This window comes from Tigriopus californicus, chromosome 6, assembly GCF_007210705.1.
Source record: "Tigriopus californicus strain San Diego chromosome 6, Tcal_SD_v2.1, whole genome shotgun sequence".
Taxonomy (NCBI): domain Eukaryota; kingdom Metazoa; phylum Arthropoda; class Copepoda; order Harpacticoida; family Harpacticidae; genus Tigriopus; species Tigriopus californicus.
The window spans coordinates 14,141,406-14,168,204 of record NC_081445.1 but is presented as its reverse complement, the minus strand read 5'-3'; the positions used below and the strand labels follow the sequence as shown (position 1 = coordinate 14,168,204).

General features: G+C 40.7%; 5 protein-coding genes across 6 annotated transcripts; 4 read left to right on the top strand and 1 right to left on the bottom strand.

The window, feature by feature from the left end:
- The first annotated feature begins 426 nt into the window (after positions 1-426).
- Positions 427-8,764, top strand: LOC131882630 (uncharacterized protein C19orf47 homolog). Its single transcript, XM_059229837.1, has 4 exons — positions 427-737; positions 2,526-2,933; positions 3,623-4,086; positions 8,545-8,764. The coding sequence occupies exons 1-4, from the start codon at positions 606-608 to the stop codon at positions 8,711-8,713; spliced, it is 1,173 nt and encodes a 390-aa protein (XP_059085820.1). The 5' UTR covers positions 427-605; the 3' UTR covers positions 8,714-8,764.
- A 981-nt stretch (positions 8,765-9,745) lies between these two features.
- On the top strand, positions 9,746-12,093 carry LOC131882632 (uncharacterized). 2 transcript variants are annotated; one of them, XM_059229839.1, is made up of 7 exons: positions 9,747-9,918; positions 10,043-10,264; positions 10,325-10,448; positions 10,546-10,599; positions 11,360-11,507; positions 11,579-11,653; positions 11,724-12,092. In XM_059229839.1, exons 1-7 carry the CDS (start codon positions 9,855-9,857, stop codon positions 11,775-11,777), a joined length of 741 nt encoding a protein of 246 aa, XP_059085822.1. In that variant the 5' UTR covers positions 9,747-9,854; the 3' UTR covers positions 11,778-12,092. The 2 variants fall into 2 exon arrangements, with proteins under 2 accessions (XP_059085823.1, XP_059085822.1); XM_059229840.1 differs by lacking the exon at positions 10,546-10,599 and having other exon boundaries at positions 9,746-9,918; positions 11,724-12,093.
- Positions 12,094-16,563: 4,470 nt separating this feature from the next.
- Positions 16,564-18,371, bottom strand: LOC131882633 (uncharacterized protein C1orf50 homolog). Its single transcript, XM_059229841.1, has 4 exons — positions 18,126-18,371; positions 17,516-17,628; positions 16,957-17,181; positions 16,564-16,809 (listed from the first exon to the last, which is right to left on the bottom strand). The coding sequence occupies exons 1-4, from the start codon at positions 18,223-18,225 to the stop codon at positions 16,651-16,653; spliced, it is 597 nt and encodes a 198-aa protein (XP_059085824.1). The 5' UTR covers positions 18,226-18,371; the 3' UTR covers positions 16,564-16,650.
- Positions 18,372-19,723: 1,352 nt separating this feature from the next.
- LOC131882629 (medium-chain specific acyl-CoA dehydrogenase, mitochondrial-like) lies at positions 19,724-22,003 on the top strand. Its single transcript, XM_059229836.1, has 6 exons — positions 19,724-19,832; positions 19,900-20,010; positions 20,493-20,711; positions 20,817-21,272; positions 21,335-21,574; positions 21,642-22,003. Exons 2-6 carry the CDS (start codon positions 19,902-19,904, stop codon positions 21,929-21,931), a joined length of 1,314 nt encoding a protein of 437 aa, XP_059085819.1. The 5' UTR covers positions 19,724-19,832; positions 19,900-19,901; the 3' UTR covers positions 21,932-22,003.
- A 592-nt stretch (positions 22,004-22,595) lies between these two features.
- Positions 22,596-26,774, top strand: LOC131882635 (calcineurin subunit B type 2). Its single transcript, XM_059229845.1, has 2 exons — positions 22,596-23,819; positions 25,260-26,774. Exons 1-2 carry the CDS (start codon positions 23,530-23,532, stop codon positions 25,480-25,482), a joined length of 513 nt encoding a protein of 170 aa, XP_059085828.1. The 5' UTR covers positions 22,596-23,529; the 3' UTR covers positions 25,483-26,774.
- The last annotated feature ends 25 nt before the right edge of the window (positions 26,775-26,799 follow it).

Below are 26,799 nucleotides of genomic sequence, written 5' to 3'. Positions count from 1 at the left end.
TGAAAATCAACATCCTGTAAGAATCTGTGCAAAAAGCATGGAATAACATGTTTCAATTAAAATCTTGTTTTCAACCTTTTGGGGGTCTCTGGCTGCCTTAAACCACCGTTTTGCCAGCCCTGTTATATGAGTGACGATAAACGTTATTCTCCACCGATTTTTTGGCGGTGCTCATTTGTAAATTTGTGACAAACTGTTAGAAAGGTTTGGAGAGAGGCCTTAAAGGCTATTAATATCGTGTTAGGTTAGGTAGGGTTAGGTTAAGTTTAAAAAAGTAGCACTGCCACTAATCGGTGGAGAATAACGTTTACCTATGAGTGACCTAGTAGACGCTGACGTTATCACGTTGTTAGTATTTAGATCGAAAAATCCACGCAACCTGTATTCAAGCCGATTGCCCTGGCCTCAGCTGATCCTGATGGGACAATTCTTTTAACTAGAGCCGATCAGAAATCACCAGCACTACTCCCATCTTCCGGAAATTCGTCCCTCCCTCCAGTCAGCTTCTTTCTTGGGTGAACTCGCTGTGAGCATGCCCCTGGATTGACGATCCCCGATAAGGCCTGTGATTGGGGGCCCCCAGTCAGTGTCGGTGGATATTCACAATGAGCACAAGTGTGGGCGAATGGGTGGAGTTCTTCGTGGGGGCGGGAATTCCCTCGCGCGAATCGGCCCAATACGCCCAAACCTTTCATTCGCATCGAATCTCCATGGAAATGCTCCTGGATCTCAACAAAGTGAGCTCGTTTCCCCATCGGATCATGTTCCCACGGCGATTTGATTGGCTTTTAAGGGGCAGTTTGAATTCGTTTTAAATATGAAATGAAATTTTTGTTCTAGCTTCTTGTTTTAGTTTGAGCCAAAGACAACCCAGTAGAGCTAGAGCCGTTAGTGAAAAAATTACTCCCTTAACGGTATTTTTGCCAAAGAAAAAGTAACGCGTTACTGATAGGACTTGTCTCAATTTGGAGGCAAAAAGAGGCAAAACGTTGAGAAGTTGAAGCTTTTAATAAATTAACCCTACTGATTCCAAACCAATGCTTCAGGCCAAGAAGCACAACAGTGTAGCAAGTAAGTCATTGCATTTGAGTCGGAAGTTCTCAAAAATCGGAAACCATTCTATATTTTCTCCTTCCCTTGTATGGAAAACGGTAATGGGAGGGCTAAAACCCCGCTCCGTTACTCATATCGTTTCTTTTGCAAAATTGTAACACGTTACCTTCAGCGTCACTCTGCAAGCAACGTGCCATTACTCAAGCTTTGCCACCATGAAACATTAAGAAAAGAACAACAATACTGAATTCAGGTTTTTTTTACCATTTTAGTTTAGAAAATTGACACATTTCCAGGGGCCAGTTCTATTCTTGATCCAATTACAGCCAAAGAAAGACGAAGGTTGTAGGAAAATAAGATGAATAAAATATAAAAAAAAACCAAAAACAGCCCATGGGTTGTTTTTCTTAACCCGACGGGTGGGTTTTGGGCAATCCTGCATGTTTGGGGGGGTCATTCAAATCACAAGCATGGATGAATGATTTGCTGGATTATGAATATAATCGACTTTTTAAATTTCATGAAAGCCAAGCTTTTTGTGCCGACGTCCTTCTCTAGCAATTCATGGGTGGGCCGGTGCTACTGCTTATAAAACCGAACCAAACCCACAACGTTATGAATGACTCTTCAAGTCTAGATGTTAAACGACAATAATTGGCCTCCAACTTCAAAAGAAGCATTGCTAACTTATTGGTGGAGAGGAAACATGTTTTGCTTTTTTTTTTACTGCAGGACTAAGAGTTAACCCATTCTGTTGTTACATTAACTCCTGGAGAAAAGACCAACCTAAATGTTATTCTCGAATTCTTGGAAGGGCCTGATCAGGGTTAAGTATTGAAATAGTCGACTCATTTTGAATACCATCCGGCAGCCGGTAAAGTTCGACTTGAGCTGATTTGGGTCCAATTCATTGAGGACGTTTGCAAGATGGTTTGGTCGGGCAGAGGAATGACCACGGAAAGAATGTGTGTGGTCAATCTGGTTTTCAATGAGTCTCGAAGCTTTTAAAAAAGACCGAAGTTCATGCTATTCCTGATGATCTTGGCATCGGCTAGTCAAGCTAATTGACCAATTTCCATTAATGATGTTCGATACCAGACCTCGTTGAAATCGAACTTAGTTTCTTCAACGACCATGCTTGAACACGTCTTCGATCCCCAAAATAGCTCTCGCCCAAATCCGTTAAACGTCAAGCTCAACCTTGAAACCTTTGAAAACTAATAATCTTGAGAATGATTTACCACTATTAAAATAAATATATAACCAACTTTAAAGTATCCTGGGTACGGCTTGCTTTGAGCATATTAACCTATCCCTTGGCATTAACTTGGCTCAGTGAGCTCCTTTATAACCGGCCAATGAGAGGAAAGCCAATGTACACATATTTGCTCGCTTTATAGCTTCTTTGAAGCCTGTTGAAGAATTCATGAAAAGCCACGATATTTTTAACACCCTTTCGAATCTCGTGGCAGGAATATCTCCGAGATATGGGCATCACGGTCTTGGGCGACATCATTGCCATTCTCAAGCATGCCAAAGAAGTCCAGGGCAACATGACCTCGCACCGTGTCCTCCAGGGATCCTCGGCCTCGCATGCTTTGGCCACGCCCCCCACGGCCGCCGGGAGTCGACCCGCTGTAACACCAGTCATGAACCCCGACTCCACCATGGCCAAGGATACTCATCCATTGCCCGCGATGTCCCGGAGGCCGTCGGGCGATCATGAGCGTGATCGCTCACGTTCTCAGAGCAATGCTAACCCGGTGAGCCCGCCCACGGTGTCCGCCCGTTTAGGCCCACCCGCGCCTCGTCGATTCGCCGAGTTCAAGAAGGATAACGTATTCCGACGTTTAGCAGATGTGCCCGTTACTCAACCCGAGGTAATAACTCATCATCGGAGGAGATTGTTTGAGGCCTAGTTTCTTTGGTTGGTGGGTTGGCTCAAAATCAGGCTAAAGCGTAAACTTTCTCGGCGTGTAAGGCTCTTTGATTGTTGTTTGGGAAATATCTAAAACCTACTACTAAGAGGGATGCAAATCCCCAGAGACCTCAAATGGATGGCAAATTGGTACGAGGGATTTGTCAATAATATTCGGCTTTGTCTCAATATTTAAAAAAACGAAAGATATGTATATTGATGAAATAGTGAAAGAAAAGCACTGAAACACTACAATAATACAACATTGTCGGTCCACTTGTAGAGAACACGTAATCATCGCTGATTGTGGCCATTCTACAAAGTAAGGTACTAGACTAGACACTTTTTCAAATGGGTGAAGGGTGTGAGACTTGAAATGATGTTTGGAAAATTTGTTGGTTTTCCTAATCTCTCATCCTGAACTTGTTTTCAAGATTTCCAATGGCAAATATACGTACGATCCACGGATTTTTTCCCTAATTGATGACCAATAATTGGTACAAATACTGCTTTAAATTTTTACCAAACAGATAAACTGAAATTTAGTGAAACGGTCTCGTTCTGGTTGTCAAACCCCTCGTAGATTGTCGTTGTTGCAAAGGCCGTTTTTGTTAAAAAATAAATAAATAATAAGTTCATGGTTTTAACCAGATTTCTTCGTCCCGGTCGGTGTCCATGCGACCTCCAGAGGACACCACAGTTCGATCCGTGTTCAAACGTGTGGGTCAAGCCACACCCACCAACGGATCAAGCTCCAAATCCAACAAATCAAATCCCGTAGAGGAGAGCCGTCCCAAGAAGAAGAAATACATTATGGTCCGCACTCTATCTGATGGATCCAAAATTCGTCAAATCGTCTCGCCGGATGATCCGATTCTCGAGCGGGTCCAAGTGACCAAACGGGTCCCGTCAACCCCGCCTTCCGGAGCAGTCCGACCATTTGTAGCTACAACCAGATTCCCGGCGGCCCCGCCTTCTTCATTATCTTCGTCTCGCGAGCCTCTGCGCAAGAAGCGCAAGCCCATTTCTCCGCCCAGAGATGATCCGCCTAGAAGCTCGTCGCGTTCGTATCAGATTCGCCGTAGCGATGAACCTCACCAAAGGATCCACGAAAGGTACGTTAAACCGGGTTTTCAATCTTCGTCTATCCGATCTCACCAAGTGACGATTTGCTTCAAATTCAACGCTTTAGAACGACTTTTGACTTTAAAGGGCAATGTCGATTACTTATGTTTGTATTTACAATTGGGATAGTAAAGGCGAACGGAAATCAATATTTCAATAGAAATTATAGGCATGGAAATCATGCGCGGTACATTTTTGAACTCAGAAAAGTCAATAGATTTTGTTGTGAATAGAGCCACTATAATTGCTATTATAGTTGTGAAAACCTTGATTTTAATGTTTAATGATAATGTTTATTTGCCAAATTTCAAATGTCAGATTACTCCTTCATTCACACATCCAAAAATATAAGTCAGGAATCAAATAGATAAAGCAAGGGCGAAGCTTTTAACTTGACAATCCCCTTTTCACTCCCTAATCAACCAAATTGTTGAGAAGCTCAAAATTCGTTGAAATGTTCAATAATTGATCTCTGTGTCCTTCCAAATTTTTTTTTTCCCTTTATAATTTGGCGTCAATCCTATAAGATTATGTTTTATATTCTCTGAACAACCTTAATTTAGACATTTTCTCAACATCACTATCATTGTCTAAGTACTCTGTAATCTGTAATCAATAAAAGTGGGATTTAAATGATCGGTCCGTTCCAAGAAAATAAGCAAAATTGTAAATTGATACGTGAAATGAAAGACAGGGAATTAGAGGCATTGGGCTGGAAACGAACAAATGCAGCTAAAACCTTCGGTGAGATTTTTGCAATTGAAATATGAATGCAATAATACCACATTGAAAGGTGGGTAGAAAGGGCTTGACTCGAAAGAACCACAGGTTTACACTAGAAAAAAGATCTTGAAAGGAGCACAAAAGCGACGGCAGCTCTTGATTTTTGTCGTTCAGATCCGACAATGTCGGTTCATTAGTGTATGAACTATTACTATGGATATAGAGTTGTAAATTTGCAACTACTGTGGATTACATTCGACGTTGTGAAGTCTTTTATGTGCTAAGTGTTACAGAAATTGTGACTTCAAGAAAACTTACACATACCTGTTGTATACCGTTTCAATGAATTAGAGAGGCCAGTCGTAATCAGTAGAGTACACATCTATTTCTGTCCTGACTTCAATCGCGATTCGGGATTATAAGGCCCGCAATGAAATGTAGAATACATATACGAGCATCGAGAGGTTCATGGTTCGAGCTATTGTAATTAGATCATGTCAAAGCCTTTTGTTCAAAGTTTGGTAGTTTCAGTACTAAAAGTGAATGTTTGCCCCTGTTTATTTGAGGTCTCTTGCCGAGTACTTAAAACATGGTTGTTAAGGACAGAGTAGACCCTTTTTTATCCACCTGGTTGGTAATACTATTCTCCTTTGCTTTCGGGCATGAATGTGCATCCTGTGAAGTCTCTTCCTAATAACAGTAATGAGAGCAAGATGTCCTGTGGGAGTTTTCACTTAATGGGTAAATTTAGAAGGGAGTGGAATGGACTCGTTAATAATGGTTATATTTGACTGTGACGTGACATTTTGAGTCACACCATTTTGTTCCGCCGAATATAAGATGAGGCTAGTGCAGCGCGTGGTATGGTAATTTATGACAGGTACCCACCCGCCCTCTTGAGTGAGTGATAGTGCTTGAGCATTAACAATGACCTAAAATAGCATATTTGTATCAGGAAAATTGTCTATTTAATGGGTAAACCGACACAGGCACGAAAGCAGAATTCATAAGCCGTAAAACCGTAGATAGTCGATTCGGATACGTCTGATTGATCATGTGAATTTTGTATTGCAATTCTGGCACGTCCCTAGTCACAAACGTTTTACTTTTTGGTCATAGTTTGGTGGATGATGTGTACATTCATGTCGTGAGAGCGTATTTTGGGAAAGTCACCTGTACTTTTGTGCTTAAATTTTCCTTGTTTTAGGTTTGAAATGCAATTCCAGGCGATTTAACTTCGGAACTAATAAATCCTCGAACATTTCCTCTTGTTAAAGTACCTCATTTTTACCTATCGACACGTGTCAACGTTTAAGCTTTTAAGCCGAAAACGCTATTGTTTTAGGTTTGAAATGCAATTCCAGGCGATTTGTGCAAACATATAATAAATCCTCGAACATTTCCTCTTGTTAAAGTACCTCATTTTTACCTATCGACACGTGTCAACGTTTAAGCTTTTAAGCCGAAAACGCTATTTCTAGACTTCTTGATGTTGCTTTTAGATTTTTTTAACCATAAAATTGAAAATTTAACAAAAGTTTCGTATTATCTTATCATTTATTATATGTTTGCACCTTAAGTGAGGCAGTGACTTCTCGCAAAAAGATGGTGACGTCATCATATTTTCCCTCTTTAATCTCCTATTTCCCAAAATTATAGTGATGAATCAATCAAGTAGTAAATGTTTTAGGAGTGCCTTGCCTTAGCGCCGAGCTAAGTGCCTTTTTTACTAATGTGTTCAGAAAAAAGTGGACTCATATTTGTTCTAAACAATAGTAAACCAATTTGACAGGGATACCTGATCAAAGTTCATATTTCTAGAAGTGCATGTATGCATTGGGGTTCAAGTTGTGACACCTTGCAGCACAACGTTTCACTCCATGTCCAGAAGAGGACGATTACCAAAAGTGTAATGACCAAAAGTATGACCTACAATGAGCGTATGACCTCAAGATTTATTTATGTCTTATTTGTTTCTTCGCTCCACTGATTCACGTCAATGAGAAGGTCAGGAGGCTCTTTCTCCTCAACCAAGTGCTTCCCACTTAAATATGATACACAAATCTAGTTCCTGTTCCACATCCCAATGATGCATGCCACTGTGGGTAGAATATTTGTCGTTGGTTCGAACATTCCAACTGATGGTCTTTGATTGACGGGATCAATCTGTAATATACACGTAGCTGATATCCGTTCAAAAGTGATAGAAATCTTATTTTGCAGTACTAGAAAGTCCAACTGTAATTGATCAAAAGGATTTGCAAGGCTTCTCAAGGAAAGCCAAAATGTATATAAACGTAATGGTTTTAAAGGATAAAAAGAATCAAACTTCTTTTCTTGGTTGTTTTGATGATGTCTGTACTTAATTGGTGACTCAAGCTGTGGAAGCAAATTAAACCTTAACCAACATTTAGAATGACGAGAGCCGAACCAAAACTCATATTTGGTCGTTTTTGGTCATCATTTGTCCACTCTCAGTGCCAAAAAATCTAGAAATGTTTTGACTATAGATGATGCCATCAAGTATTTTGGGGACAAAGTAATTCTGCGAGAAATGACGGTTTTTTCTGAGATGCGTGTAATGCTCAATCGGAATCAAATGCAAGTATCTGTTTTTTTCCATTTTGAATGCAATTGCAACCTTTCGGCGATTTTGGCCTTGAACAGAGCTGCTGCTCTCTACAACGTTTTGCCCGTACCTATTCGACGATTTTATGTTTTAGATGAACTTATGAGAAGGTTTAAACGGAGTCGTGATGTTTTTTGTTGGCTATACCTGACTTACCTTACGTTCAGGGATGTCTTAAAGCGGCCAATTCAAACTATTATCCATAGGTGCTATTATTTGATCAAAGATTGTATCAAACATAACACGACTTCCTGGGAACTCGTTCCCAAGAATCGATTAAAAACTGAATTTAATTGTTTTACGGTAATCAATTATTTTCGGCCTTTTTGGCCGCTTTTGGGACATTGAAACCGAGAGAAAGATGACGTCACCATCATATTTTGAGAGGTCACTCGTACTTTTCATGCTTAATAGTTTTATTGTCAAGGAATTGATTAGAGTTCCAATTCATTTATTCACTAATAGAATGGTCCATGTCGCATTGAAATTCCATAAAACTGTCAGTTTTAGTCTTTAACATGCTTAAGAAATTCTGTTTAGCCGAAAAAAAGCTGTTTTTGACTTCATTTTCCTACGGTAGGATTTTCTAGTTTTACAAAAGGCCTTTTGAAATCTTAGAAAAGTTTTTTATCCAACATTGCGCATTATATCTTGGTGTTTTTAGTACCTCGACTGTATTGAAAAGCGACCCAGCAACCTCCCAAAATTTGTGCTCACATCTGCTAGTTCATGGATTCAATTAAAAATGTCTTCTTAGTTTTGTTCAAAAACCGATTTATGGGAGTCCAATTTAAGTCTTATTAATGTACCAAGCCTGACATATTCCTAAAGAATATCAGGGCAACAACAATAGCAACGAAAGATCTCGAAATACAAGAAAATAGGTTTTCAAAAGTAAGAAAGATAAGGATGGCGTAAGTAACAGATTGGATCTGAGTTCGCGGTTTGCGCCTTTGAGTCATAGAACCAGTATGGTCAAAGTCTACTTGCGCTACCCGGATGCACAACCCGTTTACCTACCCCCATTTACAAAGGGCTATTTAAGACAACAGAGCCATTCACATATATTTTTAAACTCGGCCTTGTCTCTCTTTAGGTTGGAGGGCGGATCCCGACATCGATTTGAAAGCTCGAGGATGTCCGACTCACAACTTCCTGCAACAACCCAAGGGCCCAAAAGGTCGGATCCAGGATCCTCCCGGATGTACAGTGACGACTACAGTAACAAAATGTCACACAGAGTCGGTCGGAAGAGAACTTTGTGAATCGCTTTATAATAAGCAATAGAATGGTTACATTATAAATGATTGCGTTCACGGCGAGTGTTTCTTTCCATGAATGACACTGATCAATTCTCTTCACTGCACCAGGCAGGCACTCCTAATAGGGCTTTAGGGCCACAGGCTTCTTGTTAATGGTTCGTTCAAAGTTAGAGTCAAAGGGACTTGGACTACTTACCCTCAGGAGGCGCTTCATTTTCAAAGCCGCGGTTTCCCCTCGGAGATAGGACGTGTATGATGTCTAAGCAAGCCCTTGGTGTTCCAGGTTCCTTCTATTTGAGGAATGGGTGGAATGGTTCCGTTTGAAATAGTCCCATCGTCTTATTTGCGTTTTGGGGGGCGTTGTATGGGAAAGGGGAGGAATGTCCAAATGGTGGGAGGAGGGAAGACGTCCACATTAACAAGTGGGGTCGGCGAGCTATTTAAGTACCTTATTTCACTTCTAAGTGCTTGGCCTCAAATCCTGCCAAGCATTTGACATTTTCAGTTTCTTTGGCATTACTTTTGGGGTACAGATCGTTACGATTTCGATGGGTCCGGAACAAAAATATGCTATTTTTGGGAAATACTCGTACTATTGAGATGGTTATCGCACAGTAGACCAAAAATTGGTTAGTAATCTCGAAACCTCAAAATGTCTCCAACATCCCCTTGTCCAATTGATAATTTGATCTAAAGTAAAATCAATCAATGACCTTTGGTGCCATTAATGATCAATTCTACTACAAGTGACAGAAACGTCAATGAATGCATGATGATAGTTCAAGAATGATGCAACTTTTTCTGGAGGTAATCAAACTTATTCTTGGACAGCTTGAAACTTATGGATTGGTTTAGTTTGGAATTTTAGTTTTGAGTTGTAAGGGGGAGACTAAAAGTAGTTTTAGCAGTTACATGCATTTTTGTATCCGGCAAGAGCGCTGTTTCTTTTTTTTTCACTTACTCGCTCGTCTAGCTGTAACGAATTTTGTGTTAACGTTAATGAAATGAAAGGCCACAATGTGAGAGGGACTTGAATGTTTTTTTACTCATCACTTCAAGACTAAGGGGTTCTCATGACAGCTATGATGGAAAATGTCTCATAAATAGTTGCGCAAATACCTTTCTAGCCTCAGTCCATCCAAGGATGATGAGGGGTCCATTTCAAGCAATCGTGGTTGTGATTTTATCCTACTCTGCAATCTCCAGAGGTAAGAACCTGCTATCTTAGTCCTTTAACATTGTCCCCCAATAGACTTCAGTTCACACAACCTAGATACAATTCATTCTTCTCAAATGACTTGTAATTGGCTCATGAGAAACAGCACTTTTTAGCTACGATTAAGATCGATTCCTTGGATGAAATCCCGTCGCCTTTGAATGTTCCAAGGCATCAATATGGGCCTGTTGATGTCCTGGAAACGTTTTCGCATGCAACAGCAAAGCGATCCCAAGGCGACTCAGATCCTGATATGTTCGGAAATCTCAGGGACCTCCTTTTCAATCTCGAAACCGTCCTGGACCGGAATCAGCGTTCAAACTTACCGCCCAAAGCAGGTAGGTGTTTTCAAACGGTCAGGGTGTCTATGTTGTTTAAAATGAGTTGAATTGACACAGGTTTTGGAAAATTGTGGCGGAACTATGGAAAGCGGACTGAGATACCGCAAGAGCTGAGCCCAAGCAAGGGGCTTTGGGCAAAATCACCTGCCAACGCCAAACGAGAGGAGTACAGGTTGCTGAGGTTGGTGGATTCTATGCCTGTTACCAAATGCATCCTGTATTTGGCTGTAATTTGTATCTCTGTTTGTACCTCTGTTGTTCTTCATCTAAATTTCCAGTCCTGTCCAAGACTTGATCAGACAATCCAAAGACAGCCCATTCGAGGATAAAGGGTAATTAGATGAGTCATGAGATTATGTTTTGCTTTCGTGGAGTTTCTTGACAAGTTGCATTTCAATGTTTCCCTTTGGCTCTTCTTACATTTTGACGTCTCATAAAGCATTAGTTTGACGTTCCATCAGAAATTTATGCGTGTCTTTATCTACCATGTTAATTGGATTCCTACACAAACTTATTTAGATTCTGCCCGACAGACGGCGCTTTTCTAGATTTAATTAAGCAATCAAGCATAGCTTTTCCCCATTTAGCTTGGGCTGACAGAAAAGCTTGGCGTTTATGTTAGCCCTCGTATCATTGACATCCTGAACTCGTTATCCAAGGTGCTCGAAATACTTTTATGTACATTTTGCTTCAATTGAGCTCTAAAGGTGTTTAATGTCAGGGCTCTTGATAAAATTCGTTACTGTTATTATTTCTGTGAAATGTCATTTCACAAGTAGATATGTTACTCAATGTGCTTAAGTTAAGAAACTTTAACCTTTGATTGAACAAAAAGATATAAGTTTTGATAGTGCACTTGAATCATGCCTGAAGAACAAAATTCAAGAAACAAAGTGTAAAAAGTTAAAGTGATGAATTTAGTAAATTTTCAAGTTAGAGATCTTTTCAAGGCAGAAAATCGAAATTTCCATTAGAATGACGGCTGTCTTTTTCCACAGTCCTTTACAGTTGTACGCCTACCAAACTTATTATTTTGATTGTTGCATGAGCCATCAATATGAAACCGGCCATTCCAATACTAATGTTTCCTAGGCGACTGAGATCTGATCCATCATGGGGTCCATCGGGTCAGGGCATCAACTGGAGTCCTTACAATAAAAGAAACCAATACATGCTACTGCGTAAGGGTCGTGACACGTCGTCAGAAGAATCGAAAATGGAATTACTTCAAATTACTGATGTGAGTCCTTCTCCCATATCTGACATTTTTTCCACCAGGATGATAAAGCTCATTCTACAATATTTTTGCAGAATGAGCCCTCTCATATTGAGACAATGAAGGAACAAGATAGAATGTCCAAACTGAGAAGTAAACGTTATTCAGAGGTATAGTCCATATATTTACGTCCAGCCAAGGTTCGATTAACATGCGAATGGTCTATTTCTACTTTGACAGATTGGAAAGAAGAAGAACGATTCCGAATATCTCCTGCGGTTTGATCAATACTGATCTGGGCAAGGAGCCCAAAATTGCATTAGCCCTTCATTTATCTTGTTACCATATGTCTATAATCATCATCACATAACACATCCAAGAGGCTGGATGGTCATATCAAAATGATACAATTTCATATGCTATACTGAGTGACAATTTCCATAAATGAATTCCGTTGTAATTACTACATTTGATCTTACCCCTATTTACACCCACCGACAAGCAAGGGTTGAAATAGATCCAGTGCACACTGTTAATCAATTGTACATGAATAGTTGTTGTTGCAGATCAAGAGAATGAACCACCTCGAAAGCAGCACCAGGTTTGCAAGGTTTTCTTTTCTATTCCAAAAATTAACAAGAATTTCCTTGGACTGTGTCACCATGGGCAAACATTAAGATGGGAAATTTTGAAGACCATTTTAGTATAATTAAGAAAAAGAGAAAAATCGGAAAAAATGCCCCTACTGTGGAATGATCGGATTATAATAGTCGTGGTTATGGGGAACACGGAACTTTATTGAAGGATAACTATTGAACCGAAGAATGTTGGCTCGTGGAATCTTAGATACTCCATCTCGTTTTTTTTTAAATTCAGCTGGGGGAAATACCGTCTATAATGAGAGGTTGGGACATATGTGATAAATCACTCGGCATACTTGTGTGTTCATTCCATACCGTCCAAGCCAGTTACCTTTCTACGCCATACATAAGGCTCGAATAAAGTTGCGAAATGCACTTTGCAATAAAAAATACAGCTCTAAAGCATTCCCCGCAACTATTGCAGCAATTTCATCTAGTGCATCTTCTAGCTGACATTTTAGAAGCCACTTTGACAGCAACAAGTTCAGGAGTGCGATAAGGACTAATTTGTACAAATATCAAACAATAACCGAATGAAAAGTTGATGATGATGGAGGTGAGGATATTGAGCACGTCTCATCTGTGTAAGATTTCGTTTTAGTGCTCAAAAATGATGGAAAGTTCCATAAACATCAAGTTGAAAGTTGGCAAAGGTTTTCAAATGTGTAGTTGGATATATCTCGCAAGTTTAAATCCAGAGATAGTATCACAATGCTAACTCTGTAAAAGTCGATTGTTCTTTTTTTCTTTTTCGGTTTGGTTTTTCACGGGCTTTTCCAACCGCTGCAGGTAACATAATCCCCAGTACTATGAAAATGAAAGAGTATATTCTTCTACTTATTTCCTTTCAATCTTTATATGATATTTGGTCTACCAACGACTTTGAGTTGGCAGACCGAGCTAGTCCTTGAATATAGGGTTGATCTGGAATGCTCGGGAATGCTATCTAAAAATTGGTCCAAGTCTGACTTGAAAGATGCTACCGGATCAATACGGCCTACGTAGTCCCTACGAATATCAGAGCTAAAGGGAAGCAAATCAAAAAACAATGAAGGAGCCCGAGAAAGAAGAGAAGTGGACTTCATTGTTTGAACTAGTCTGGATTCACGAGAGCTTGAAAGGTGCTATCAAAATGCGCATTAAGCCTCTATGGTCACTAGAATTGACCCTAAATCCTGGGTTGGGACAAAGCTCATGGATGCTTTTGAAGACGTACAGTATCAGATACCTTTCGTACCTTCTCTGAACACTGTACAGTCCCACCTTGTTTAGTCTCTCCCAATATGAGAGCTCTCTCAATCCTGTGATGTTTGTAGAGAAACATCTTTGTACTGGTTCGACCTTTTGCAAACCTGCTGAACTCATTGGAGCCCAAATGGGTGAACCATATTCAAGATTTGGTTGAACAGAGTGAACATTCTTGATGCTATCTCTGGACTTAAATGTGTGATATATCCACCAACCACACATTTGAAAAGCTTTACCCACCTTCAACTGGATATGCTCATCGAACTTTCCATTGTTCTGCACTTAAATCTTTCATAAATGAGACCTGTTCAATATCTTTACCTCCATTATCTACGAGGGATGTATTCAAAGGAGTTGACCCGAAGGTCATTGAGCGGAATTTCATTTCGCTCAGGGACATATTACTCTCAGTAATCCAAGAGTAGATTCTTTCTAGGTCCTTTGCAAGGCTTCTGGAATCTTGGCCATTCCTACCCGAAACTAACTTTGTATTGTCAGCATAAGAGGAGAGACTGGTAGTAATACTAAGCTTTTGAAGCGGGGCAACGAATATTATAAAAAGAGAGGTTCTAGCATGGAGCCCTGGGGAACACCTGACTTGACATCATGTATTTCCCTAAGTAAATCTTCAACCTTCACTACTTCCTTCCTATCCTGAATGAAGCTTCTTATCCAATCAAGAACTCTACCTTGGATATCAATTTGGTAAATTTTAAGGAAGATGTGAAATGTTGAGAAATTCGATCCGACTTGCTAATGTCAAAGGGCAATATTTCCTCCCCACCAGCTACCTAACCACCTCGCTCTTTTAGTCTAGCCCTTTTTGATTGTGGATGTTTAAACCATGAAGGATTGTAAATATAACCAGTTCCAAAGTGGGAACAAACGTTGCATAATAGTTAGGACTGTTTCTAATAGTGAGAGAGGATCCTTTTTTGTCATAGCCTTCTGAAGGAAACATGTAGACGCTTTCCCCACCCAGCGACGGAGAAACAACCTAATGTTGAACTAGCACTGTCTATGAGAAAAAATGGACGATGGGATGGCCAGCTTTGCTGCCGGGTGGGAGTTCAACCCCTCGACTCTAGTACCCACCAATTAATAAAATGAAAGCCACGAACGCCTCTAACTTCGCCAAAAGTCAAGTGAAATTGTTCGACCTGACATCTCTTATTCAGTGTAAGAGTAAATTATGAAAAATATTGAAGCGGCAATTCCTGGAAAAAATCCCCCCCTAAAGCTTCGAGATTCCCTCAGATGCTGCGAGAGAAAGAAAACGTAACTGGGTTTGGGGATCAAGAAAAGCAACGAGTATGTTTGGTTTTTATGGGAGTCGGTATAAACATACATTTTGAGATGTAACGGGATTATTGTTCCCTCTTCAAAAACTGGGACGAGTTATGGTAATTTTGTTATTCCAGCCTGAAGTTTAGTTTCTATTAGGAAAGGCCATATACTTCAGTAGATAATTTAGAAGCTTTCCAGTTTTCTGGTAGAGGTCCTCGATCAAATCTACTCTTGGCTTGCTGACAATTGTAGTATGGTCTTGAACATTAATTACAACAACATTAATGGCTTTGGAGTGCACCCCCCCCCCCCCCTCCCACACACACATAAAAAAAGCTCCACTTGAAGATCAATGCCAGCTCTGCACAGTATGTACAAGTAGATTGTTCAGACAAATCTTGAATGAGCTTCGCCCATTTGAACTCCACTTTTTCATGATTCTTGACTCATTCGCTTGAAAACAAGTGGCCAGTGGATGTTGTATTTATGGACTTCGCCAAAGCCTTCGCCAAAGTTGATCACTCCCTTCTAACCAAAACACTAAAACGGGCCGGGAATTGTGGGGAGGTTTTAAGATGGATCCGAGCATGGCTCACAGACAGGTGCCAGAAGGTTGTGTTGAACGGCCATTCATCGGAATGGAAGGCAGTGACTTCTGGTGTGCCCCAAGGCAATGTCCTTGGCCCTCTCTTATTCTTTATCTTCATCAACGACCTGACACCTCTACATGGGTCTCAATTAATGAAATTTGCTGACGACGTGAAAATTTTCCGCCAAATCAAGAGTCCCTTGGATCGTGTAAATCTACAGGCCGATTTGAATGACGTTAGTGAATGGGTGAATCGAAACCAAATGCATTTTAACGTCTCGAAATGCGTGGTTTGGGGGGTTGGTCGAAAAGCTCTCGATTCGATTTTTGACTACAAGATTACGGGAATTTCTCTTCCCAGACAACCGAGTCATGTCGACCGGGGTCACGTTCAACGAAAGGCTCAACTTTAGTAGCCACTGTATTGGAATCACATCAAAAGCCAACAAAGTTATGGGTATGATAAAGAGGCATTTCTTGTCGAGGGACCCTGATACGTTCACTTTGTTCAAAATTTATGTACGACCCCTTCTCGAGTTCTCTTCCCAAGTATGGAGCCCTCCTAACAGAGGGACATTCTTCGTATAGAGAAGGTGCAAAGAGGAGCCACCAAGATGGTGAAAAACTTATGGCATATTTCTTATCCAGAAAGGCTATCTTTGCTCTGTCTTTAGACGTTAGAGGAGAGACTTGTTTGGCTTGAGACTTTTACGTTCAAGGTGTGCTCGATGCGAATAAAGATTTCACCTCTTGGGGATGCACCACCGTTCTTCGTTCATGAAGAAACAGATTCGGATGATGACCGGAACTAAAAAATAAGCCTCTTTTGGAACCATTGGTCAAATCTCGAATACGGTACCACTCATTTCTGTGCGTTGTGCCCGTCTATGGAACACTTTGCCAATATCCCACAGACATGCTCGGACACTGAGGGCGTTTAAGAATAACTTTTTAACCCAAGGAGATACCAATCAAAATTCTTAGCACCCTTTTGGGTCCCATCTGCGATTCTTTCTCCCCTTACCCCTACAACCAAACTCTGTTATCATCAATGTGATGTCTGAGTGGTTTAAACAATAAACTTCATTTAGCTGCTTGCCCAATTCGACCAGGCTCAAAGGTATTTCTCTCACTACGGCACGTGTTGCGGCAATGAGAGAGTACTCATGTTTGCAGCGACTTTGGAGACTATTCAGTTTTCAAGTCTGATAAGTGATGTGTGACATGGTGATCCACGACAATGTTAAAGGTCAATGTACGAATGTGCTGTGTTTTATGACACCCATAAAAACTGTGATCAATTTTTAACACAAGCCAAAGGTGTTTTTTGTTATTCAAGATTCAGATCCAATGAATAGAATGAAAAAGAAGTGGACCCACAACCACCACGGGGGATCCTGCATTAGCTGAACGTTAGTTGAAGCTGTGATCCTGCCTTCAGAATCTTGTCGATGGCCAAATTCTCGTCTTGGCGTTGTTCTATCTTGTCGAAGGGAGTCCAGGTCATGTCATATTCCAATTTGTACGCGGCCACAAACTCGGGCACGTTGGCTCCCCATTCCTGCAAATTGACATGTAAAAAGTTTCAAATTAAAAAGGTTAAAAATTTGCACGATTATTTAATTGTTTCATCTAGTCAATCCCGCATTGCTAAGAAATATTGCCATGGAAATTGTTTACGGACATTAAAAAGTGTTTTGTGCCTTACCTCAGGTGAAATCATGCTCATGTATTTCCTTCCGTTGATATCGGGTTTCTTGTACACATAGTAGGTTTTACCAGGAATCTTCTTGAAGTTACAGGCAATATGGTTGAGCTCTGCGTTCCTTTGAGCATCTTCCAATACTTTGGCAGCTTGCTCTTGAAGAAATCTGACTTGCTCAGCGATCACGGATAACTTACTACCAGCTGTGGCCCGCGTAAAATGATCAGCCTACAAAAAAGAAATTTAGTTATACATCTCACTCGAGGTTATTTCAAAATAATATATTCTTTTTAAAACGAATCTTCCAGTGAATGATTGTTTTCTGAGTACTCATTAATTTCGTGTCTTAGATATCTTTTCCACAACTTGCTCTTCACTCAACTTGCATGTTTTTGCTTTTTTAAAACATCCAAATTGCAATATGGAAAGGATCATTTAAGCAAAAAAATCCTTCTAATCGAAGCACAAATGTTATTATTTTTTGGAGGACTTTTTTTTCAAAATTTCCCAATATCCAATGAAATATTTACTCACATTTCAAGAACAGACTTGCCATAATTACCTTTTGAATTTCTGCTGCTAGTTCAACGAGATCAAATTGCGTTTTCTTCCCCACACGATCCGGATCAACCAAGGCCACTCCATTAGGACAAGGATTTCTCTCCACCAAATTGACTAAACAAAACAAAACAAAATACGGTTACACCTGATCCATAAGACTTTTGAATTCATAATCAACTACACACTTCTTGCTGCCTTTATCTCTCTTAAGAATAACTTTGAGCAAAATTGATTGCAACAACGTTTGAATACACGGTTGATTCGACAACAACAAAGCAAAGCATTTCTCGGAAGTCTATTCATATTTCAAACATCAGGTCCCAATATGTTATTTTCTTAAAGTTGAAAATTTGAGCTTTTCCTGTAGATAAACGTTCTTGTTTTGTGCCTTCATCGTTCCTTATAAAAAAAACCCCAAAATATAACTTGATTTCCATTTCTATATAGAGAGGTACCATTAAACACGAAACAAAAATCAAATAACGATGATAGGTTTTTGAAAAACCAAGTACCTTTGGCGTAAGCTTCTTACTAAAACTCAAGTAACAAGTAATAAGAAGTTTCAAAACATTACGAGTAACTTTCTTAACTCAATTCATCGTCGAATTTACCTGTTTCTTGGAAATTGGCCTCCCTTGGGTTCATGATCTGCATTTCGGCCTTTTGAAAGCCCCGATCATCCTGACGAATGGCATCTGTGGGCAAACTCATTTTTTAACCAAATACAAAAGTAATGGATCAGTCTAAAAGCACGAGATCAATGATCCAATACAACAGTCAATCGCACAAGTGAGTGGGCAAAGAGTGTCACTCTGAGGGAAGACTGAAGCTGAATGAGAACGACTCTTGATTGCGCATGCTATTTACGTACACAACTGGGCCCATGAGGAATATTATGAAAGTGTAGAGAGAGCAATAATGGAGTGCATGTAGCTAGCTGAGAGAGATTTGAATGGCAAAAGATGCAAACTTTTGTTAAGTGATGGGCATTCTTTCAATGATATGTACCACAAACCTGTTTTTTGAATTTATGAATTAAAGTTCATCTGGCATTTTTCGGTATGTAGAGACCCACGACTACAATTCAGCCATGATCTGTGGTGTCAGCATTTTGACCATAGGTTTGGGTGACCCAAATGTCAATTCCTCAAGAACATCAAATGGTGGGTTGAAATGATTGATGTCAACAGTTAAGCCAAGGGTTTCTCAAATGCTTTATTACACGATTCAATTGCAAAATTTGTAATTTGGAACACCTTGCTGCGTATGTAGATAGTATTTTATGAAATACGACAATGTCTGCTTCAGGCTTGCCATGAGTACTCCGCCAGTTGGTTTCCAATTTAAATTCAGGGGTAGCTTATCATTTAATGGATTCATGGCTAAAACAGTATGCTGAGTGGTTGGAATTAGAAAAGATACTTTTGAAATACTTTGTCGCAAGAGTCAAATCCGGATACAATTAAAGGCAAACCAAGACTTTTCATTAGAGAACAAAAATTCCGAAACTATTAATGTAACAGATGGTGATTTGGCGTGTTATTTACAGGAGAGCAGATTTCTCAGAGTTTCTCTCAAAATCCAGTAATGAAAAGGGTATCTCAGCACCTTTTGTGTGCTCAATAAATCCAAAGAAATAAGCCATGACCAGCAATTGCAAAATGAACTTTCAAGGGATTTCTGTCACTGCTTCGTTCAAAGTGATTGAAAATACCTTTTAATGATATCTCATCCAAAGCACCTCTGCTATTGTAAATATCAGCTTTGAAAAAAAAATCTGCTTCTCTCTGCCACCATTTTCTGCCTTGTGGTTGAAAATGACTTTTAATGATTTCATATCCCTGGTCATAACACTTGTAATAATATAATGCCACTGTCCAGTACCTCTGTAGTGAGATAAGCTTACCTTGTAAAAAATACCAAAGCAATTGTGAGCTATTTGTTTTGGTGGCTCACTCATTTCATGAGCGTTTATTCGTCCAACTTATGACCTACACTTACAAATAGTAAACATAGAATACATTTTCATGATGAAATATCCTATCTTGCACATAGACAATGAGTTTTTTTTAAATTTGCTATTCTTCCTTGAACTCTGTTTTTGTTGTAGTTGCAACAGCAAAACATATTCTATTTGTACTTTAGAGGTAGCATTGTTCTTATAATTCCTTATTACATCAGCAGCGTGCAGTATCACTCTTTGTCGGGTGGTCTCTGAACACAGACGAATGACTCTATTTTGGATTTTCACGCCGCATCCCTGCAGACCCTACATCTCAATGTGCATTCGCTTATAGCTCGTCGCAAGAGTTACGAAAGTAAGTCTTCTCGTCCATTAACTCCGGTCTCTTCACGAAATTCATTGCATTGCTATCTTCCGTTCAGATATGGTCTGGTCGCAATTAAGTCGTTCTTGGCGTCATGTGGGTCCGTTGACCAATAATCTCAAATCATGTGGGACGCGATGCGTTTCCACCTCCGGATCTGGGACCAGGGGTAAGGACAAGCCAATGCTGGGGAAGTTTTACTCATAAAAGATTGCAGATCTGACATTTATGTTATTAACTTTCCAAATCAAATCGAATGGCTAGTAAGCCTCGCATATTTTTTCGAGGTAAACGACGAAAACCAAGATATAAGAGTCCTGCTAAGACCAACCTTCGTATATTTGAAACACGAATTAAATTGAATTGCACGACTGAATGATGGTTGGGGAAAAAATTGATGTATACACACACTGAGTTTTGGAACTTGGGAAATCTTCCGGAGAAAAAAGTGGGTGCTGAAGTAGGTCAAGATGGCGGGTAAACGACAAGCTAGTCGTGTGATTAGATACAGCCTGTTTTTGTGACTTTGATATAGGAATTTACTTAAAAGAAAACAAAGCTTCCCTTCCATTTGTGCCCAATACTCACGAAAAGTTGGAGGTGACAAGTAATGGTGGCAATAGTCAGATGCATATTTTTTTCCAATTCTAGGAACGCCTGAGGCTCAAATGGCAGATGTTCCTGGAGGCATCAATTTCAACATCACCCAAGATCAGAAGGAGATCTTGGATTTGGCAGAGAAATTTGCTCGTGAGGAGATGATTCCTGTGGCGGCTGAATACGACAAGACCGGAGCTTATCCCTGGCCAGTGATCAAGAAAGCTCACGAGCTTGGTCTAATGAACCTGCACATCCCTGAAAAATACGGAGGTATGCTACCTCTTGACATGAGACAACTGAATTATATTCAGTCGCCCATGTCCATATGTTCTGTAAAAGGTGAACCCCAATTCAATTCCTTTAAAAAATGAACAGGTATGGGTTTGGGAACTTTGGATGGCTGTTTGGTGACCGAAAAAATCTCCTACGGCTGCACTGGTATCGGCACGGCACTTGAAGCCAATGGCCTAGGTTCCATGCCAATCATGTTGGCAGGGAATGAGGAACAGAAGAAGAAATATCTTACCCGGCTCATTGAGGAGCCTATTATGTGCGCCTATTGCGTCACCGAGCCCGGTGCGGGCTCCGATGTGGCAGGTGCCAAGACCAAAGCCGAAAAGAAGGGAGACGATTGGGTGATTAATGGGCAAAAGATGTGGATCACCAATGGCGGTGTTGCCAACTACTATTTTGTCTTGGCCCGAACCAATCCTGACCCCAAGGCCTCCGCTTCAAAAGCTTTTACCGGATTCATTGTGGATGCCGACACCCCTGGAGTGAATCCCGGTCGAAAAGAAATCAACATGGGGCAAAGAGCTTCCGATACTCGAGGTTGAGCAAATCTACATTGAACTCCGGCCGGGACGTTTTCCAATTCCTCTGATTTCATTCAGGTATCTCGTTTGAGGATGTGGTCGTTCCCAAGGAGAACGTGTTGATCGGAGAAGGGGCTGGTTTCAAGGTGGCTATGGGTGCATTTGATAATACGCGTCCTCCTGTGGCCTCTGGAGCCGTTGGCCTCGCTCAAAGAGCCTTGGACGAAGCCACGAAGTATGCCGCTGAGAGGAAGACTTTTGGAACCGCCATCATGAACCATCAAGCAGTAGCATTTATGCTTGCCGATATGGCCATGGGTGAGTTTTTCCAGAGAATTTTGACAATCTCGTTGCTGTACAAGTACCACATTATTTTTCTATGCAGGCATTGAATCAGCTCGATTGTGTTACATGAAAGCAGCTTGGATGGCCGATAATGGTACCCGCAACACTTACATGGCCTCTATTGCGAAGTGCTTGGCGGGAGATGTGGCCAACAAGTGCGCCACAGATGCTGTCCAAATTTTCGGCGGAAACGGCTTTAATACTGAGTATCCCGTCGAGAAACTCATGAGAGACGCTAAAATTTACCAGATTTACGAAGGAACCGCTCAAATTCAACGAATGATCATCTCTCGCGAGTGGTTCAACAAGGCTAAGGAGACCTTGATTTAAGTTAATTAACTCTTGACTTTCCTTATGTATCCTTGCTACAAGTTTCCAAATACATATTTTACGTATTTAAAACTGTGTGCTCTACTCGGAATGGCATTTGGTCCTCTTGGATCATTGTTTCGTCAATGGCAATCCATTGATGCGATTAGCGTTAACTGATTGGTCTAGCATTAGCCTGGGGACTTGCACTCAAGGGCGTGAGGTGCGAATGAGCTCCTAACGAGGATACTTCATTCAAGTCACGCTTGCATTGAAACGGGCCCAAGCTCTATTCTCCCCATCCACATGCACACTCAAACCCTAGAAGGTGGTACGGATTGCGAACGAGTGACCCGCGAGTACTACAAGTCCACACATTCAGAGAGGACGGAGGCCCTCACAACGACGCAAAGGCTGTAAGCCGCCGTCGGTCGTTGACTGTAGCCATGTTATGCCTTTGGTTGTCTAAGGGGAAAGCAATCAAATCACGAAAGCCATGGCAGCCACCCCTGTGTTTAGGCTTAAAACATGCTCCGACTGATCTTCTTTCTCTGCTTCCTCAAAACTCTCGTGCCTTGGGATTGTCTTGCCATGGAGAGTGTAGTTGTCAGTGTCCCTCCCTCCCCTTCTCTTTGGGCTTCTTGCTCACTCTCTCTCCCCCTGTCTCGGTCTCGGTCTCGGGCCCGCTTTCTCGGGTGAGAGGCACAGGGGTACCAACCTTGTTCCCCTCTTGCAGTCCGTCCTTACCGACATTGCCCGCACTCTTCTTGGTCTCCTGCGGGGAACAAATCTCGCTCACAGAGAGCGAACTAGAAATCTCGCTACTCGACAGCTGAACTGGTTCTTAAACTGGTTTGAATTGTGCTCAAACGGATCCATCACAAGAAGAGATGTGACGGGATCAACAGATGGAGGTGAAAAGTGAGCTAGTGAGCCAGATTTCGATTGTGGACCTCAAGACCGTTCTGAACTTTGACCGTATTGCCATTTTGGGGTCTGTGATTGCTCCGTATACAGCTGTTGAATCCAGAAAGCCAAGTTGTAAGGCAGCAGCAGCCTATTTGCTTACACAGTAGGGATGAGTCGCCTCCTCGCAGTGCAAGTCTAGTACAGACCACTTAAGGACAGCCTTGCGGACAAGGGCAGAGGAAGCAGAAGCCCAAATTTGTATTGATGTCTTCTCACAAGCAACTGACCTAAGGCTGGAAGAATGAAAAGTGCTGTTAGTTTGCTTGCCACCCATATTTGAGCCTAATCTTATCTTGAAATCCAGGCTTCCGAGGAAACTTGTCACTCCTCTGCTCCCGTGGCCATTGTCGAGTTGAAGGGGCACGACGAAAACGTGTGTTCTGGAATCTATATGTCATAAAAACTACACATTTCCAAGTCCCCTGATCACCTAGTCAGCCTTTTAGCCTTGTCTGTACATGTAGCATAGGTCTAACCACGACTTCCATTCCCCGGAGGAGGACGAGGGCAAGAAGGATAGGAACAGGAACCGTGCCTCCACTGAGTGTGTCAGTGTGTCAGTGAATAATACAACGTGATATTATAGTAATAGAGAAAATCAACAGTGCTTGTGTGTGGTATTACCGTTTACAAATTCTTAGTCCAGCATCATGGGTAACGAAGCCAGCCTGCCCATGGAGATGGCCACGAACTTCGATGCCGACGAGATCAAGCGGTTAGGGAAGCGATTCAAAAAATTGGACCTGGACAACTCCGGGTCGCTCTCCGTGGAAGAGTTTATGTCACTGCCAGAACTTCAACAGAATCCCCTAGTCCAGCGAGTCATAGACATTTTTGACGAGGACGGGAACGGGGAAGTGGATTTCAAGGAGTTTATTCAGGGCGTGTCTCAGTTCAGTGTCAAAGGTGACAAGTCCTCAAAATTGAGATTTGCCTTCAGGTAAGTGCTTTATGCCATGCTGAGAACAAAATGACGTTTTGGTTAAAGTTTGGAATATTCACAGAAAGGCATCCTCCCGTAAAAAAAAGCATTTTACAACGAAGAATGAAATTAAGGGTCGCTGTTTGGTAACATCTCAAAGATTGATATTTGATGATATTCAACCCAATGTTTTTTTACGAGGTGCTTTTGAAAAATCAAGCGCCCTATCATACATGATTTCATTTTAGTTCAAACGAGAGAGGCAACCATCTCATTATTTGACCTCCTGAAGATAAAGAAGGTGAATATCACGTCCGAAAGTGAGCGCAGTGGTGAGGTTGGGGTCAAAGCTTTAGGCTAGGCATGCCGAAGGCAGCCAAAAGGTTGTGGTGATTGGGAGAAGCCTTTTTATGTCCAAAATCGAACTATTCGAATATGGGGAATTAATTACAAGAACGGCGTATACCTCCAGATCAGACATGATAGGTCGGAAATCTGGGATTCCTGTAGTTGTCGCCGAAGGGATACCAATTTTATTTCAATTTATTTGGATCAGCTATGATCTGGCTCTGGGTTTTTGTAATAGTCATTCGTAATAAAAACTTCAGTTCGATACGACCAAGTAAATCTTTGAGTAGGGAGAAACATTTTTAAAGGGCGAATTACGAAGATGACGCCGACATCGATTGAGTAGAACGTATCATTCATAACTATGTATTTAGTACTTCAATGATGAAGTTGGAGTTGCCAAAAATGGCTCAAGGTTATAGGATATTGTCTACTAGATGTAGAAAACCTAGGGGACAACTAAGAGCAAACGGCCTTTAATCTTATTTGAATAATATAATCAATATCTGGTTGGTTTAGTCTTTTCAGATCATTGCTCAATTAGTTGTTGCCAAACATCTATTTTTCATATCCGTTCCTCTTTTAGAGATTGTCACTAGATTTATTTTTGTTCGAGTTGACACCGTTCAGGAATTTATGTCTAACCTTAGTTGTAAACATGTGATCCTCTTTTTAGTTACAAAGTCAGTGGGAACAGGCGCAAGTGTTCAAAACTGACACTGAGTGATTTTAATCGACATCTCCTGAATCTTGTGCATGCGCACGCGAGTATGTTTGCATTCATGATAAGAAGAAAGTATGCTTCAAGGAAAACATTTCATTTTGTTCTGTAAAGATTTTTGTAAAATATTTACTCAGATGGCTTTTCTGGTTTGAACAGATCAGGTATTCATAGGTTTTTAATACACCCGCTAAATCAAACACAGTTGAACTTCCAAGACCTGATTCAGTGCTTAATCCATCAATTGTTAACTTTGGCTTCAATTTTAGATTATTTTGATGATTTTTCTTCATAGTAAGATGGAAACAAGATGCTGTATGAAAAAGAACAGTGTAATCATGGTTCCAATTCACAACGTACAATGACATGCTTTGAATATTGTGTTTCAGAATCTATGATATTGATAATGATGGTTACATCAGCAATGGAGAATTGTTTCAAGTCCTCAAAATGATGGTTGGGTCCAATCTAAAGGACACCCAGTTGCAGCAAATTGTGGACAAGACCATCCTATTTGCCGACAAAGACGAGGATGGCAAGATCAACTTCGAGGAGTTTTGCGAAGTGGTTGGTAACACGGATGTTCACAAAAAGATGGTTGTCGACGTATGAATCAAATCCACTCACCCTTAACATCATCATCATTATCATCATTACTAGCAAGTTTCATTTCTTCAAATACTACTACTTCTTCTATTATTCGACGATTACCACTACTATTACAACTACTACCACGATTACTATTGCTAAACTTCTACTAGTATCATTTTATCTCTTGCCTTCGCTAAACATCTCCTTTTTGTCTCTCGATCCTTCAACAATGACTTCAAAAGCAACAGTTATGCAGTCAACATCCCCGTTTACGAGTTCCTCATTACCCGAAAAATCCCTTATTTCCCAGAGAGAATGTCCACGCGGACTTTTCTTCTCGTCAGAAGATGGAGCACAAAATAATGTTGGCTCCTTAATTCACCACTTGCTCTGTGGGCCATTGTTGCCTCATCAATGAAAATGAAGTATTTCAACAAGTGCTAATAACAAAATATCAATTGGAGGAGGAGAAGGAGGGTTGGGTGGTGGTGATTCTTCTCCTTCCGCTCTTTATCCCGCAAAGATCATGTCCCCTATCTTCAAAGACAACCAAAACAACCGGCATTGCCCACCCCACCCCTTCAGAGTTGATGCTTGTGTGGTGATCATCCAATATTAGTACTCTAATTATTGCTGATATCTATTTGAGTAATCCATATCTTGAACAATAGAGTTTGACCATCATTCTTGGTGTTTTTGCTATCAGATCCCTCTCCTATTTCATTGACTCCCAATTCTCGGCCAAGTTTGAAGAAGCCGCGTTGTCAACATCGATTTTTGTCCTTTTTTTTTTTAATTTGCATGTCTGACTAAGAAAACAAATCCAATTTTTCATCCAGCACCATATTCCTCATTCAAATTCAAGATCACAAATGTTATTATTCTGGATATTAGTGTTCATAATATCACCGCAATGATAATAGTTATAAAACAAAGCAGCATCTTCAACGTTTCTTTGTCAACACGCACTGCTGTTGTTCCAACGCCTTCAACACTTAGCCTTGCTTGGTTCAAGTTTTTAAAAAATTTCCCCCATCGGAACACGTGTTTTGAAGGCAGGGCCTAGCTTTTAAAAACAGATATCAAATCTCATCCCCTCCCCCTTTTCCTCCCACTTCAGAGGGTTCTTTGAAAAATCTCTCTTTTTGACACCTCCATACACACAAAATCACCTCTCGTTTGTTCATCTCCTATGAAATCCATTAACTGTAAAACATGAATCATGTTTCAACCACATCAAACATGCTGAAATTTCTTTGAAAATGCCAAAAACTATGAGCTTCTTGAGAATAAACACTCTTTCGATTGACAAACGTATAATTTCTTGCAATTCTTTGA